Raw genomic sequence first — 17,791 nt, 5'->3', positions numbered from 1 at the left:
GCGTCGGGATGTTGGCAAAGAGGGCGGAAAGGGACGGGGACTAAACGTACGATCCGAATAAAAAACAGAGGAGAAAAAAATTCGCTATCGGAAAAATCTAGCGGTGCAGCAGGCTGCTGTTGCTGTACCGCGGGTAACGCATTGCCTCTGTGGCAGGGAGACCCCCGGGCCGACCTGGATGGCGGCCATGGTCGTCGACCTGCTGTGGTACATGCCGGATTAAAAACAGAGGAACAAAAATCTCCTACCTCCCCGCCCTCAATTCAGCGTAAATATGTACAAAACGCTGGTGGGTCAACACCGGACGTTTCCTGTATATGCATCCAGTTTGATGGTTATCATCACTTTGCTTATATTCTTGGCGTGTGCGTTGCGTTTGTTCATCGGCCGTTGATTCCACGGGATTCTGCGTTACGTACGAAATCGAAAAGTCTAGAAGACTAATATAATTCAGGTAAATATCGGAATTTTATACACGTATGTATGTATGTCGTTGAACGGTTGTACAATCCGAACAGTTCAGCACGTCCCGGTTCCGCCCGATAATATTTTCAAATGCTTCTTCGGGCAAAACTATTGGACATAGATGTATGCTTTTTGGGACTTTTTTTAGGACTCGTTAAGAGCTTAAACACTCTGGCATAACTTTCCTCTATCTGTAAGAGTTTAGCCAGCATTCGCACGAGCGTTTGAATCTTGTTCCGCTTTGACTTATGAGTATCGTTATGTCTTCAAAACTATTGTTCTGGTTGTAACAAAATAAAGTCTGTAAAAAAAAATAATGAAAATCGGATCAGTAATTCTGAAGTTATTTGCAAACTTGCGGATAGACAGACAACGAGACGTTGACATACCAATGCTGAAATCTAGGTATACATCTAATTAGCTATAAGAATTCCGTTTCAAACGTCGCGTCTACGCAACAAACGTTTACAAGGAAAATTCATTCTCCGCTTGAATTACTGAATACTTTGTGATTGGGCAAATTATCTTACCTCGTAGAGACTGCACAGCAATTCCTTAAATCTTATAGTTTTAAATAGCTGAAATGACAAGGACTTAGCACATTTGTTGGTGTGTGCTCGCCGATTTTGATATAAAATAATAACCAGCGTGTTAATAATGTGACCGATAGTGTTTAAAAAAATATAATGCGTCGTACGAATGCGACATCGGTGGACGGTTGGGGTACCAGGATCAGCTTCGAACGTCCACGTATCATATATATTCACGCATACTTTCAGATAAGGTTTAAAACGAAGTCTAAAGCCATTTCCCTGCGGGAAACGGGGTATTACATCTATAGGTTCCATACACGCCGCACGTATATGTGTATTGGCAAGAAAGCGAAGCTGAGCTGCATTACACTAACATCCCGGGACATAATCGTCCAGGCAACATCCAGCATGGCTTCTCCCGTGTATTTCCGGAGGGACTTGAGCCTCCGACAGCGAGTTCAGCTCTCTTCGCTCTCCCATCCCCATCGTCGTCGCGGCGCAGCATTGGCGACTAGCAGTAACAGTGAGGCAGTAATACCGCCAGTAGCACCACCGATAGTAACACTAGCGTGGCCGACAAGACACGGCGTACTAACCGGCAAAGGTATAAGCTAAGGTAGCTACTACTGCAATGGTAGTTCAGTTTTATCACTTTTATGACTTTTATGAGTTTCGCCCCTCGGGAGTTTCTAACCCTGGGTCGTCGGAGATGGCTTATCGTTCTTCTTAATACGCTCCCTCCCTCATCCTCCCTCATCCGGCGCTTTCATCCCACTCCCGGACACTCGGGCGTCTCTTCATCCACAGGATCTCCGCACACCTCGACGTCGCGAACGCTCATGGGTGTAGTCGCTATTTTATTTATGCCTGGGCGGTGTTAGCGTTATGTGCGGGGGCGAGGGTGTCACTGGAAACGGAGCTCTACGAGGGTTGGGCGCCAGCCGTCGTTAAGAGCCAGCCGCGTCGTTGCCGATGATGGCGGTCAGGAGCGTAGGTACCGCAGGTTCCCCGTTTATATACCTTTTACCAACGCCGTAGGATCGTCTACCCTTGATTATTACCGTCACATTATATACATATATATATATATATATATATATATATAATTCGCGAATTCGCCACCCAAAAGTTTTCTCGTGATTATCCATCCACCTGCAGTAGTGCGTTTTCGGATAGCGGTCGAACTTCAGCACTAGAATTAGGTAACGATTGACTATCATTTTAACCTGGGTATGAGTAGAAATGGAAGCACACGTAACACTGCATTAAGTTTGAGATTTTTGAGATAGGATTTCCACCGAAGTCATTTTTTCTCTTAGACACATAGCATAGCATAGCCCCTTTGACGCTGTAATTTATAGAATATTCAGTAAATCGGACCTAGATATCGCACTGAGAATGAGAATCAATCATTGACAGATTTATTCTCCTTTTTTATTTTACATAGCAGAGAGTGAAAATCAATTCCGCAGTTAGAAAATGAAATTTAATTTATGGTTAATTGGAATGGGATAACTTCGATTGATTGCTGTACTAAGACGTTAAGATTAATGTGTCAGATGCGGGAAGATTGGTGACAAATTGTACAATCGGTGCAGGTTGTGGTGGTTTGATCGCTAACTTTGTCCAAGATTTATTGCAATGACGTTAAGTAGACGTCTGTTCTTTAAGGAAGGATATAAAGAAATTGACAATAATTAATTGCTCCAAGCAGAGAACGGGAAACAAGAAAGAATTATACGTGTTAAGATCACGTTCACAACGGGATCGGTATCTGGCTCAGCGCCGTCTGAAATCTCCGAATGTTACAGACAAAAAAAAAAACGAGTAGAAGGGTGGGAAAAAACTCAATATCGTTAAAAATCCAACAAAACAGTGCCGAATCTGTTTCGAGAAACGTCTTACGATGTTTGTACACATAAATACCACACGTTACGTGATAACGGTTAACGTCTGTGAATTGTGTTTGCGTGACAAAGCGATTCTTAAAACAAAGAATACGCAACATCGTAAAGTTGTATAGTAATTACCCCGCAGCGATGAGCGCGTAGTTAGGTATTTACGTAATGATAATAAACCTGCAATTCCGCAGAGCAAGAAACTAATTAAGGCAAGAGGAAAGAACCCCGCAGTCCCACGAAAGAGGAGGAGACGGTATATAATAATGTCCCACGCGTCCCATAACGACCTTCTATACGCTGCGGAGAGCGGTGCAATTATATTTGTAAATTATCAAAATTTGTCATCGCGTTATCGCGACGGTCGGCAGTCACGATCCCGGAGTCACCGTGTTCCAGAAATACGAGGCATTTCACGAGGATATGGAAGCGCGAATGTATGCGAGCACTTACACACAGTTGCATGCTCGGATGGCTATATATGTATATATATATATGTATATATATATTACATATATATTACGGCTCTGCAATATCGCCAGAGCTTCGCCCCAAACCCGCGTTTGCCGGGGTGAATGAGATCAGGGCGTCAACGTTTTAACGAGGGCAGCACCCCTCGAGGGGGACCGACACTAATTTGTGTTTTGTGGTATTTCAACTCGGCACTCTTCCGCACCGAGTGCCGGGGTGTCGTAGCCGCTGGGGTCTGTACCGTCGGTAAAGTAGGGGAGGTTTTCAACCCCCCGCACCACCACAACTCGCCACTTAACTCCTCGGCGTCGTTTCTCACCGAGGGGTTGCGGGGAGCCGCCGGCCTTGTTCTTGCGCGGTGAGATCTCGCTCTCGCCAGGTACTTGTCGCGTCCGGGTTTCAAAACTCTCAATCTAACTCCTCCCCGGAGACGCGATCTCCGCGAGGGTTACTCGAGGCAGTCGAAATTCATCTCTGCCTTCCCACCACCGCCCCACACTTCGAGTTTGAAGTTAGTATAGGTTGTTCCGCACGAAACTTATTTCACAATATCCTTGGGCGCGAACCCTCTGTTCTGGATTCGTCATCCTTTTCCGACGGGAAATTGATCAATTCGTCTATTGTGTAAGGGGGAAAAACTGCTGTGTTCGGCGACGGGGCTAGACCTTATTCTATACCTATTGATATCGAAAGGAATCCGCTGTTTTTTCGGATGCTCTTGTATGGATCGTGTCACCCTTTGTGACCCGACTGAAAAGTAAAAAATTAGAGACAACCCTATCGTGAAACTTGCTAAATTGATATTTTCAGAAGAAAAGTACATTTTTTTTTACACACTTTTTACACTATATACACACTGCTGGGAGAGTTTTGTTGATGTAAATTTCATTCAAGTACATACTGATGAAAATTTCAAATTTGCCGCATTCCTTGCGGTATAGATGAGCCTGAATTAAATTGTTGAAACAGACACTTTGTTATTACGGATATAATTTTTCAACAATTGTTATCAACGTTTAATAGTCTCGAAATTTTTTATGCTGATCTGAGATATCCGCAATCCGGTCTTCATGTATCGCGTTATTGGATACCGACGTGTAAATAAAGGAGTGTGATAATGTCATTAGGCTTTATTAACAATAATAATTGTAATCGTTAAACCAGGGTGGAGAAAGCGACCGTAAGAGAATTCTCGGGTGAGATATCTGCCTGGTACACAGGTCTCAGAGGAGCGAACAGAACACCCATGCAATCGAGGCGGGCCACGAAGCTCGGAGAGTGAGCTAAATAGGAAGCCAGCCAATTGGTCCGCTGGCATCACGCTTAGCCCCAGGCACCTATATCTGACCATGCACATTGCGCCCGACCGGCCCGTCGTACACGGACCACATTGTAGCCAGGTTGGTTCGCTAATGTTTAGCGCAATCAACGATAATGGCGGTCTACGGCACGTTTAATCAAGGCAGTAGCCCGCGCTCTGGCTTGTGGCTTCGGGTCGGTCTGGGTGCGGCGGTGCCGGTGGCTGTCCCGAATGGGTTGCCAGCAGAGCGTCGAAGAACCCCGAGGTGGTATGCAGAGGGTTCAGCGGTTAGCGTTGCCCGGTGACCGCAGCCCGGTCCGCGAACTGACCGTGCGGGAGTCCGACCCGTGACCTTATCTCCGTTGCGGTGAAACTTCGGCTAGCCCCACGGGGCTGCCTGCCGCTCCACCTTCGAGGTACCCTACGTCCCTCTTTCAGCTCTCGTATCCACTGATGACCGCGGTTATTGGCTGCTACCGGCTTAACGCTGGGCCGTCGCTCGGCCAGCCCGGCTGCACGCGCTTAGTATCCTCCAGTGGCGATGACTTGCCCAGAGCAAATGCAGGGATGGGGTGAGACGGGATCGGATGAAATGGGACGGGATGGATGAAGGGGAGATGCTGCTGCTGGCTCTGCGCCCGAGGAGGGATCGGGATGGAAGAATTATTTGTTTCGTGCTGAGACGGATGAGCCTTGCGAGAAGAGGGGAACATCCCCAGGGAAATTTGTGGGGCGGTAAGGGATACTACCGTAGAGCTGAACGATCGAGAGGGAACCGAGCGAGCGAATGAGCGAACGAGCCTCTTTGATATCTCGTTTCACAAAGTTTTATCGGTGACGCTTTTGCGTCCTTTAAACGCGTTGCAGAGGCTTTCCGACGCCACCTAAAGAAATAGAGACCCTGGAGCCTCTTTTCTCTCCTGTGATTTTCGTTTTGCTCAAGCCTCCCGAATCCCCTAAACCAGAGAACAAGATACGACTCCGCGAACCACGCTACAGACCGGGCTTCAGAGATTGTCTAGAAATTCTTTTCTTTTCACTTTCTTACACGGGATTGAATTCCGGATCAGAACCTTTACGTGCACGTCTTTGGATCAGAGGAAGAGTTTATCGACGAACAAATTACATGCCTAAGTGACGCCAGATGTTTGCATAAGACATGATAAACGTTGGAAATGTAACACACGAGCTTAAAATCTTGCGACGAATTAGTGAATTTAAATTTGCTGCAAAAGGAGAAAGATCCAAGTAAAGAAATGAATGCGATGCACCGGTAATTGGGATTATTCCGGAAACTTAACTTTTAGTGCAATCGATGTTTGCTCATCACAGTTATAAATGCTGAAACACAACGTCGAACAATCTTTATGTTGATGCGGTTATAATGACAAAGTTTCACTCAGTTCTGACAACAGCGATATTACCAAGAAAATCAAGTTAAATCGGTCTAATCTTACAGGGTAGACGAGGTTTGAAGTTAATGTTAGATATACGGTAACGGAGAACTGGGGGAATTAGATTTACCCCTCAGTCACTCTAAAACTATTTTCCTCAAAGGTTCCTCAAAGCCTACTCTTCTGGTCGGTTCGAAAGGAAAGTACCTGGACTAACTCACCCCCAATTTAGAGTCCACATGGCTTCTGTTTATTCAAGGGTGGTTGACGGATTTTCAACCCAAGTTGAGCGTATGCAGCCATTGGGAACCTCTAAAGCGACCTATTTTTCAAGGACAGTATACCTTCTCGTCATTCCCGAAATCGTATCAAATTAATACTTTCCAAACATCCTCCTCTTATTGCCTCTTAGTGTCCTATATATTGCAAGTGACGGGGCTCCTAGTATAAATATTCGGGACACTTGACACCACGGGAACGTATACTCAAGGATATACAAAGAGTCCAGTTGCTTGGCCTATAGGTGTAACCATGACGTAAACCAGGAGCCAGTGCCCTGCAATCCACCCTGTCGCGTGAGGGCAGCACTTCAGCAATAATCGAAATCTGGGACGTATCGTGACTAGGCGATGCTCTACCCCAGTTATATTACCATCCTAAGTCGCCACATTGAATCTATAATCTATATTCATACTAGTAAACACTTTTCACTCGATAAGCGAGTTCTCACAATGTACAAAATATAATACGAACGTACTTGACGTCAATAGGACACGAGTTTCGTGTGTACGTGCATGCATAAATACGTAGAGATATAGCTATCAGTGGTGAAGAGGCGGTGGTGACGTCGGCGACGGGGTCTCGGTTCTAGAATCTGGGGGAGTGGAAGTCCTCACTCGAAGTGAGATCGGAGTGCTGACGCGGCACTCCGCGACTCAAACATCCAAACAGCCCGATCTTTCGCCGCCTGTCAGCTCGCTTCTCCATCGGCCCACTTCCCTCCCTTCGCCTCGGTCCTCAAGGACCACTTATATCCAACCCTGCAGGCTGTCCGCGAGCACAACGCTAGTAATGGCAGCACTAGAAGGTAGTAGTGTTCGACCCGGGCTCGAGTAGTCCACTCAAACCCAACCGACTTCGAATTGATTGCGAGGCCTGCTTATCATCATCGCCATTATCGCCGACCCCAGGAAGACGCCGACTGACCCTGTGTGCACGGATGCGAAGCACGCGGTTAGCAAGCGAAACGGCTCACCGACGCCGCACCAATGTGATTCACCATCCTCCATAACACTTGGATTAATTATACAAGGGCTCAATAACATCCGCGTAAACCGCGCCGTCGCGACGCCAGCTTTGTACCCGGTGCATAATTCTCATCCTCGTCCTCGGCTCCGCTGGCGGTAGAATGCGAAACCCGCTACATCTGTCAGTATCTCCGACTCTCTTTTCACTGCAAATATACCGTCTCCCATAGTTACTCGACAGCTCTGGCTGTCCCCCGGGTATTTCATCGTGTACACTTCGGTGTGTTCTTGCCGCGACGGAGCGCTGACGCCTGTGATATCCGCTTGATAGTAGATGTCTGTCTGTCTATCTGTCTGTCTGTGTGTGCGCACACACTGCGGTACAGGCGTGGGATATTTGTATCCACGGTAGAGTGCGCTTGTCGGCGCGCATCATCTTTTAGTGCTAATTTCCATGCGGTTGTCCTCTACAATGTCTAAGATATATAATACCTGCTTGGATCTCCTACCAGTACAAGTACTGGATCTGTCACTTCGTGGTTTGAGTTCGAATTTGACTCGACACTTCGTGAATGTATAACGTAGCTTCGTACCTACAGACATACTTGGTCGCAATCTTGCAGTTTGTCATCCTGAAGTTAATGGAAAGTAAATCGAAAAAACTCGTGAAATGGTTGATTTTTTACCTCAGATTTGATACTTTAGGAAAGCTGGGATCTCCGAAGGCAGTGTGCTTGGATTATTCAGCCATCGAATCCATTAACCCACAGATGCTTATGACGACGACAGTATATAGGGGAGTGATTTTCTATCAGCTGGATAACAAATCACTGGTTACGTGTATGTCAGATATGTATAAACGCTGTAGCTCGGACGAGTTTCGAAGAATTATTGTGGATCATTGGTTGCGTTGCAGGTGCAACGTCTTTCAGAGTTATTTAACCGTTCGTCAAGCTTCGCGGTTTGATGGGCAAACCAGTTCGTCATTCCGTTTCTTAATGACTAAACGTACTTACGAGATTTCCGATTTCGCTTGAATTGTGGAGATAATGGTTGCGTTTTTCACTTAATTAAGTTGGAAAACTTATTTTTCATCAGGGCAATAACTTTTCTTGGGTGTCAGTGTATTTTGGTCTGTTAAAAAAAGAATGCGAAAACGCTTATTGGATATTACTTATGTTTGAAACCCTCATGGTCTCGAACATTCATGTGTATACTTCCACTTCTTTGAATTTTGTCAGTCTCGACACATCTGGCTAGACCGTTATAAACGCCGCCTCTCGTCTCATCCGCACAATGTGAAAAGACGTTATACGAATTGGTCGCTTTCCTCTTCTTATGGAGATGAAAAGGATGAAGTTGGTACGTGAACTGTGGCGGGTTTTGATACGTTGTAAATTGAATTCTGCAACGTCGACACCAGCGGCAGCCGGCAGCAGCACCCTTCTGCGTTCGATTTGAAACTCGATTTGTTTCAAGTCGCGAGATTCAGAAGGTTGCCTTATTCATTATTTTCTTGGATGGGGAGGCGGGTGCCTCTCACCAGTTACCCGGGGATTGGGGAAAACTTCTCGGCAACGCAATTACGTCCCCAAGTCTCCGCCTCCGCCTCCATCTCCTGGGGATCCTCATCCTCCGCCAGGAGGCCCCAGACGCCCTCGGCGCCCTCGTCCTTTAGCGTTATACGCGGCGTTTCGCGAGTCCTTCTTCGTCGCTCTACAACGGTCGTGGGGATAGGTTGCCTCATTTTCGCATACATTATAATTAGTGGCTTAATGACTGCCACTCAGGGGGCGACGAGTAATTAAAACAACAACCCCTCGACCCTCCTACCCAGAAGCCCTCCACGCTCTTACCGCTATATACCTACCTACCCGCTCAGTCGAGAGGGGGAGAATCTTGCCGAGAATTTTAGTGCCTGCGATATTTCAATTAGCACGTACCAACCATTTTCATTTAGGCAGGGTGCTCTGCGCTATTTTTACTTCCATCATTTATTTCATTTTCCTTAGACGTACGCATTCTAACCAGACTTGAATATAGGTATAGGGGTGGAAAAGAACTCCCTTCTTCCTCAATCCTTCTCACTTTCTTATTTCTTTTTCATCGTTAGCCCTTTCGCGTTTTGCACTACGTTAATTCTCTTTCCGTGCACTGGTACTAATAAAAGCACCCCTTGACTCCAGGCCTTGGTGCTAGGTTTTCATTAATCCAGCGCAAAAAATTAAGCAGTAGATTTTGTGGAAGGGAAGAAAAGGGACGCTGCACCTACCTCGGCGATGTTTTGTCAATAAATTTTAAAATTCTGAAGATTATTCTTGTTCGCGTGCCAAGTGTCCGTCTTTCTCCGTTTCGAAAGGTTTTAGTTATGTAATTGTTTTGCCACATAAGTTCCAACTACGTATACCGATTATCAAATCTTCCACCCGAATTTAAACACTGACAATTGAAAGTATATACGCAAAATGTCGAATCCTAATTATCTGTATCGAAAAAAAGTTTATCAAAGAAAAAATCCTCAGTCAGTCAGGCGTTTGCAAAAATAATGCTGATCATACCGTTCAAATTGCCGCCTTCACTGAGACTTTTCCGGTGAAATGAAATCGTGCCCCCTTCTGATTTGAAAAAATACATAATTCATTTTGTTATTTCAGACGGAAATAGCGAAAAGGTTAAACGCCATAATCGCGCAGATCCTACCATTTCTCTCGCAAGAACATCAACAGCAAGTAGCCACCGCCGTTGAGAGGGCGAAACAAGTTACTATGACGGAGTTGAACGCCATCATCGGGGTGAGTACTTAGTACATGTTGTTGTCTTCGTTTTATAGAAAAAAATCTCGGATAATTCGATTTTACTTGAGGTTTTTTTATACCTTGAACAGATGCCATTCTCGGATTTAGGAGTGACAAAATAAATTTTCCTTTAGCATTCAATAGTTCACAACTAATTAAGTGGTGCGCGAATAGAAATCGATTGAAATTTACAACTTGCTTGCTCTGTCGGTAATATAGTAAAAAATTCAAGCAACTGTACAACTTACGATCAATATATCATAGCACGATGCTACAGAATCGAAATTGTTGTACGGTGAAGAAATTCTATCTTACTACTTTATTTAACACAGTAGTCCAAAGACCTGGAATAATGAAATGAAATTCTGTGGCCAGACTTTACCGGCCGCGGTACAGTTTTTTTTTTTTTTTGTGGATAACACAGAAACTGCGATACAAAATGAATTCATTTGATAATGTATAAATAATAGTTATGGACTTGTACGGCGAATTGAACGAAGTAATGAAGAATCTTTTTCTTGGGCACGATAGTGAAGTGTCCGCCCTGTGACTTATTTTGTCCATTATTATCATAGTTTACGCATCACTGGTCATAACAACATAAAAATGATGTCAAGAATTGCATTCCTGTAATTAGTGGTAATTGGCGATTGTCAACGACAGAGAATAGCCATGATCGTTGGTTGGCAAACGCCTGACAGATGTCTCTACCCGTGAATGATTGTGGGTGCTCTCCGCATGCATGATCATGGCTTCTCCTAGCTGTCCACAATCGCCAATTACCGCTAATTACGGGAATATGTTTCCTGGACTTACTGTTCCGTGAAATAAAAATGTTTTCAGATATACTGTGTCTAGCATCGCGTGTACACTAAAATGGCGCTAACTGTATTCTTATCCTAGTCGCACCAGTGATTGTATAGGCTTTGATAGTAGTTCAAATAATTGATGCGACGGCACCTCGGCGATGCACAAGAAAAGGTTATTGTTTACTCGATTTCGGTTGATTGTACACCCGAAAACAAGTTTTAAAGTATTACTTCCTACATTACAAACCAGTTTGATAAACCTTTCTAAATGTTTTATTGTACCATTTCGATTGCTGACAAGTTTCATCGATAATAACAATCCGGAAACAAAAGGTTTTTGGTGAAAATGATTTTTTAGTTAAACATTGTATATCTTCACTGTGTTATAAGTCCCGTACTGTATCTTCAAAATCAAAAGAAAAAACTTGATGTCAATTGTTATCTACATGCATGCCATGGTAATATTGTATTCAGTTACGTTAAAACCCCAAATATATGGCGCTGGCATTCCTCTATGTACACTGAACACGCGCCCACTAGTATCGTGCATTTGTTTTACGCTATTGGCCTTTAACGATGGACTTGTAAAGTCACACAACCCCAAGAGTTTCCCCCGTAGTTGAAAAAATTTAAAAGCAACATCGTCAGGTTAATGTCATATTTTAGGGAATTCATAAACTTGTTCAAAACAGGTAAAGCATGATTAAGTTTTGAATAATTTTTCAAAGTTAAAGTATCACGCTTCCAGTTTCCTAAGATTACTTGCTTACCGCTAGAACTGGGATACAATTATGATTCGTATTTTTTCAATATCGAAAGTATAAATGCGAGGGAACCACTGCACACTCGTATTAACACACCGACATAGTCACAGAAACACAAACGCATACTTGTCAAGAACGTCTCGAGACAGGATCGTCGTACGTAACCAGAATGCGAAAGCAGTCGTAGAAGAGGAGAGATAGGCGTCCCCCAATCCGCGAATCCTGAATCCTCCCCAATATTGCTCAAGCACTCAATTTCCTCCCTATTAAGCTCCCCAGCCTTGGGTCTTATCCCCGTCTTCGTCGAGGGGAATACGCAGTGGTTGGGGGAGGAAATGGTGGATGGGCAGATCCTATATAGAATACTACTATACCTACGTCGTACTCCCGAGTTATACTGCGCGAGAGCAACTAATCAGCATTCCTGGGATGCGGGATGGGGAACTTTGGATCCTCGCCGCTGTTACGTGCGGTAAATCTTTAGCAGGATTCTACCCCGCGAGTCGTCTCTCATACCCCAAACTGGAGAGGGTTGGACTGAATTGCAGGGGTTGCCGCAGGACCCAATGGAGCGGAGTGGTCGTGACCCTTGGTGACGTTTTCTACCAACCACGCGATTTTTCAAAATATCAAAATGTGCGACGAATTTCATACTCTGGCCAGTGAACTTGTGGCTCTCAACACTTTGCATTTATGTTATAGGTTACGTATGTTCCGTATTTATGCAAAGATGTGGTGTGACTTGAGTTATACATGCGCCTTGAAGGTCGGAAAAAAAAATTTCCATCCACCGCTTTGTTCGATGAAAATGTTGAATTTTCGGAAAGCTGCAAAATACTTCCAGTTCCTTCAGTCACCTATTTTCCTTCATCACGCAACTTTTATTCGAGCTCCCGCTATTATACCCGAGGTCGCCTCTGCTGTTCTCCAAGTCCGTGAGGAGAAGTTCTCCCGGTTGGCGTGGGATTATTATATCGTTAACCCATTTAATTATCTTGGCAAACTGCTTCACGGACTACCCACCCTCTCAACCGATCGGGCCACCTCTCGCGTCTCCGTCTCTTCTTTAGCTTACCTCTCGGTACCTCAACTGCCCACTTCCCGCAGAGCATTGTTAAAACATAGTTACACGCTTTACGGTTCACTTAATGGACCTCACAATCGTATCACGCCACGCGAGAGGAGAATTCGCTTCTATATAACATCGTAACGGGCACAATAATACGTTACTTATTGTTAGATTAGCCGTTAGAGCGCATCTAGTCTCATTGTAACACCACATCCGTACGCTGGACTTATTTACATACAGCCTCTGCATCGCGCACGACACCGTTTGTAAAGTATGGGCTTCCAATTCCTACCACTTTCAGAATAGTTCCTCAAAGTTTCCAATAGGTTTTGTGCAGAGTGAAAAAATAGTCTAGCAATACGGGGCGCCAACTTCACACGATGTTTTATTTCCGAAATGTCAAATATCTCTCTGTGAGATTGGAGTAGTTTTCGAAAAGTTCTTTATTAAGTTTTCGACAGTTTGAACGTAAAGAATTTTGTAGCTACTTTTTCAACTAGTCTGTTCTATATTTTCATTGAATCATCGATTTCTTTAAATCTAACCTGTCCAAATCGATTAAACAATTTATGCAGTGGAATTCGAACCGCAAAAACATACAGATTTAGTACAAGGGCACAAACGCACATATTTCAAAAGTGTGAGTAACGAAAAATGACTCCCAGTGGAAATAGAAGAATTTTTAGTTGCTGGAGCGATGACGATTGCTCGTAGTCGGAAGGACAAATCTTTGAGACGTTCGAAATTTCTGTTCCAGCAACAGAGGCCAGACCTCCCAAGACTATTGCAACAGATGCACGCTCAGCAGTTACCTCCTGGTGCTACGATGGGACCTCACCCGGGGTTACCCAGTCTTCCTGGACTCGGCCCAACAGCCGGTCTTCCCGTGCCGACCTCCGCGTCGGCGGCACTTCTTGGCCTTGGTCTACCTCCTGGGGCTGGTTCGGCGCCCGGTGGAAGCGCTCCTCATCCACTCTCAATGCTTGCTAAGCCAGAGCATCACCGAGGACAACCCGACGACCTAAAACCCAACGGAGGTACGTCGTAGGCAATTTATTTAATCTCTCGCGGATAGTAAAATCCGCAATTTGCCTTGTCTCTATGGTATTACACTTTACGACATGCTACAAGGTTAATAGTGTACATTTAAAAATCACCTATCAGGCGGGAAAGTTTACGGGGTTGAAGTTAGTAACGTTAACGCAACGAAATACTCTAACAAATATCACTATTTGATCATTATTAAATGACTTTGATGGACTTGAGTTTTAAAACGATACGTATCTTTTTCTTTACGATTCTTGATGAAATTTAGACAATCCTAAACTTCGAGATAACTATTTTTCACAAAAATGCATCGTTACATCAACGTTGCCGACTTCAACCCCATGAAACGTTGAGTCTTTTCTTATTCCAATCAGTACTTACTTCTGGGCATGGTCAGCATATTCCATTAATTGACTGTGTGTGATCATGTAGAGTCTTGCAGTTATCGCGTCTGGACTGTATTTATTACCCCAGTTTTCGGATGTTGTGATTTCCAAAAGGTTATTCGTAGACTTCTGCATCATCCTCGTTCTTCCATCCAATAGCTAGTTCAGTAAGAGAATGTCCATTCATGCTTTTCACAATTTCGTATACGTTTGTCTACAAAATTTTGTGAAACGGTCGAAAGTCCAATAACCATTTCGATATGGTTGTGATTATCACGAAATTAAAAAACTTCTCAACCTCCTGAAATTCGTTGGAACCGTGCGACGTAATTTCTAATCTAATTATGTACTTAACATTGCTTTGTGGTGCTGGAGAGTTCCAAAGACGGATACCGCCATCCAGAAGTGGAACTCTACGTCTTATCTACAAAATCACCCTTTGGGTCGTCGTTTGTGTCTTCTCGCTTTGCTTATCACTAAAATGTCGACACGTACACGTACTGTCTATACACATGGGTGAAATCAACCTGAAACTTTTGAACGAATACGAAGAAAAGATTAGATCATTTTAGGCTTGTAGTGACTGCTGCCGATCGTATATGCCATCCTGATCTGACCCGGACCGTTATTCTTCACACTACGGTGTTGAGTAACGCTGACAAAGTTTTAAGGGTGCCGAAGAGGCACGGCGAAGAGCTCTCGAAATCTCCTCAACACAAGGGTGCTTCTGACTCTGTCTATCCGTCTCTCTTCTTCGTACTCCCTCTACGCCTTCCACCCACTCTCGACTCTCACTTCACCTCGCCTCTCTCTTTCTCACCCTCATGTTCGCACCCTAAGCACGATTCACCGCTGCTTTAGGGAGGGCATCCGCGCGTACCGAAGGCCAGATTCTCTCTCTCTCTTCCTCTTTTTCTCTCCTCCCTCATCACTTCTCTGTTTTTCCATATTCCGCGGCATTATCAGCAACTTTATAATTAAATACCTTGAACAAGCGCGTCCGCAGGAACTCTCTTTTGCGGTATAGATGCTTCGTTCAACTCCGCAGCTCTCAGGCTTATCAGACACTGGATAAACGGTTTTCTGCCCCATCGCGAAAGCCATTTTCTTCTTTTGTTGTACGGAGTTGCTGCGAAAGCAGGTATATACAGGCATTCTTTCAGAGATAGATCAAGCTACTCTTCGATACGGTTCTCCTGGACTGCAAAATCGTACAACGGCAGAAAATATACCGTCGCTTTATAAATGAAACGATCCAGTCTTAGCTCTCGCAGGGATCAATTTTTGTGAAATTGAATTACGTCACACACATAACGAGTTGCCAAAACCGATTACTCAGATTTACTCCGGAACGCCGAGTAGTAGTCACGAATCTACCACCAGATTCTTTCTTGCGTTTATCTCCCATTCGGGACAATCGCGTATCAGGGTACAGAGTACTCCACGTAGAATAAAAATTCTTAATATGCTGTCAAGTATTTCCAAACTATCGCCAATTGTTCCACAAACACGTTTAACCGTAGGATATTTCTTGCTTGTTTCAGGCCTGAATCCAGCCGAGGAAAGGCATGTAAGTATACCCCACAGATCATGTTACCAGATTAGATTACTATAGTCTCGAAAACACCGTGGTAAAATTGTGTGAGTAAAAGAGCACTCGGCACGTGCGATTGGGGCGGATAATGTGCGTGCTTATTTTAACACAATATAACTGCTGGAAAAAGACAAGAACAACAACAACCCGCTCGTGCGTGTGGCAGCTATGGCAGCTATGGCATGGCAGCTCTGACTTGTTCAATGATTATTTTGAGACAATTCGATAAATTCCTTTCCTAACCCGCCTGAAATACCATTTTAATAAATTATCCAGTGATTGATTGCGAGTGTTAGCCCTGCTCGCCACCGGCACTCAGCCCATCCGGTATGTAGCAATTAGTGATTTCATCCTTCAACGTTCGGGAAATTTGAGTGGATACCTGGCCTTCTCAGATTGGGAAGGTGTTTTTGAATTTCTTCGCGTAGATTGAAAAAATTTAGTCACTTACCACGGAAAAAAATTAATCGTGTAAGACACTACGATAAAAATATGGTACCTTAAGGATTGAATTTGAAAGAATGTTGTTGACCTTTTCTTTGTAGCGAACAGGATAGATTGGTATTATTGGGTGCGAAGGTCAGTGTAGACAAACTTTTATTTATAAAAACCAAAACGTTTCGGCAAGGGCATGGCCAGCCATCCTCAGTTGTGTCCTTATCTTCTATCGCACGTCCCAATAATACCAATCTATCCTGTTCGCTTAAGGATTGAGTGGAACAATGATAAAGCCAAATGTATGTATGTCAGCAAATCCGCTAAAATTTCTGTTTGAATTTTAATTCATGTTGAATTTGTTTCGATTTTCTCAACAACTTTTACAAAACTTGTAGCGAATACGTTACTATTAGTATAGTGGTCGGTCTCGCCATTTTTCCATTCTGTCCTAAAACTGTTATACTTCTGCGGTAGGTTTTACTACGATAAATTTTTCACTACGCAGTGGAAAATTAAAATTGTACGGTTTTCGACAATTTGGATCGTTCGGAGTCTCAAACATTTCATTTGGACTGATTACGATTTAGTGTAATGATCAATTCGATCGGCATCATTCGAAATTGGCACGTGTGCAATGGGATATTTTCTGTGAATGGTACAGAATTTGTATTGACACGTTTTGTTATCGTTTAGCTTGATAATTTTGTGACGTAAAGCGTAAACGCAAGTAAAACTTTCATTTTTTTTTTTTTATATTATACACATATTTTTTAAACGTTAAAGTATATTCCACAGGATTGATTAATTTAAGTATACGAAGTATAAATATGAACTTTATATTATAAATGCGTAAATTGCTCGTAAAACATAGCAATTTGCAACTGCAACATTTGCAGAAATAACATCTTTAGCCGTAGCAGGGCCAAAAGAATCAGATTTACAATTAGAGACTCTGGGTGGGTGTGAAGCGGTAGAGACGACAAATGTAAAAGGGGCTAATGTGAAATACCCTTTTGCAATTCCTCGTTGCGCTGCGCGGCGCGTTAAATCCGTTTATTAAAAGCCTTTTAAACCGACGCTAACGCGGTTAACGACCACACGGGGCTCGGCTCGACGCCTCGTGTCTGTACGGAATTTATACGGACGCAAAACGTCCTGCGAGCGTATGTGTAGCTGTGCATATACGCCGGCTTCGTGTCTATAATGCCCCGGTGAATTCCGCGCTACGTACAAAGAACGACGACGACGACGACGACGCGACGACAACGGCGCTTCAATATCTCTCTGGTAGATGAAGCGGCGTCGGAGAACGGCGAATGAACAACGACTGCGCAATGACGTCGAAACAAAGTGAATCGGTGAAAAGAATATCCGTGTTCTTGCAGTGACACTCTTAGGAAATGAAACACCAAAATGCGCATGCGCCAAATCATGGGCTTCACCATTGGTAGATTCAACGCGTCGTAGCGCCGAGTTTCTCGTCTGCTTCTCAGGTTGACCAACTCAGTTGCGGCCAGACGATAGTCACCAAAATTTTCCGGCATCCCGCCGTTATGTCCCGTTGCGAATTTGAGGTAGTCG

General features: G+C 44.1%; 1 protein-coding gene across 8 annotated transcripts in view; it reads left to right on the top strand.

Moving 5' to 3' along the window:
• The window catches only part of LOC107225766 (protein groucho), a 138,607-nt gene that overhangs the window by 93,309 nt on the left and 27,507 nt on the right, over positions 1–17,791 (top strand). For 7 of the 8 annotated variants that reach the window (XM_046743961.1, XM_046743960.1, XM_046743957.1 and 4 more), the window contains 3 exons: positions 9,963–10,100; positions 13,503–13,782; positions 15,723–15,748. In XM_046743961.1, the coding sequence (XP_046599917.1) occupies positions 9,963–10,100; positions 13,503–13,782; positions 15,723–15,748 (444 nt within the window). The remainder of the gene's footprint in view (positions 1–9,962; positions 10,101–13,502; positions 13,783–15,722; positions 15,749–17,791) is intronic. The other variant, XM_046743959.1, reaches the window with a different exon arrangement.

This window comes from Neodiprion lecontei, chromosome 6 (genome assembly GCF_021901455.1).
Source record: "Neodiprion lecontei isolate iyNeoLeco1 chromosome 6, iyNeoLeco1.1, whole genome shotgun sequence".
NCBI lineage: Eukaryota > Metazoa > Arthropoda > Insecta > Hymenoptera > Diprionidae > Neodiprion > Neodiprion lecontei.
Note: the sequence above shows the minus strand (reverse complement) of the source record. Positions and strands in the feature narration are given on the sequence as shown.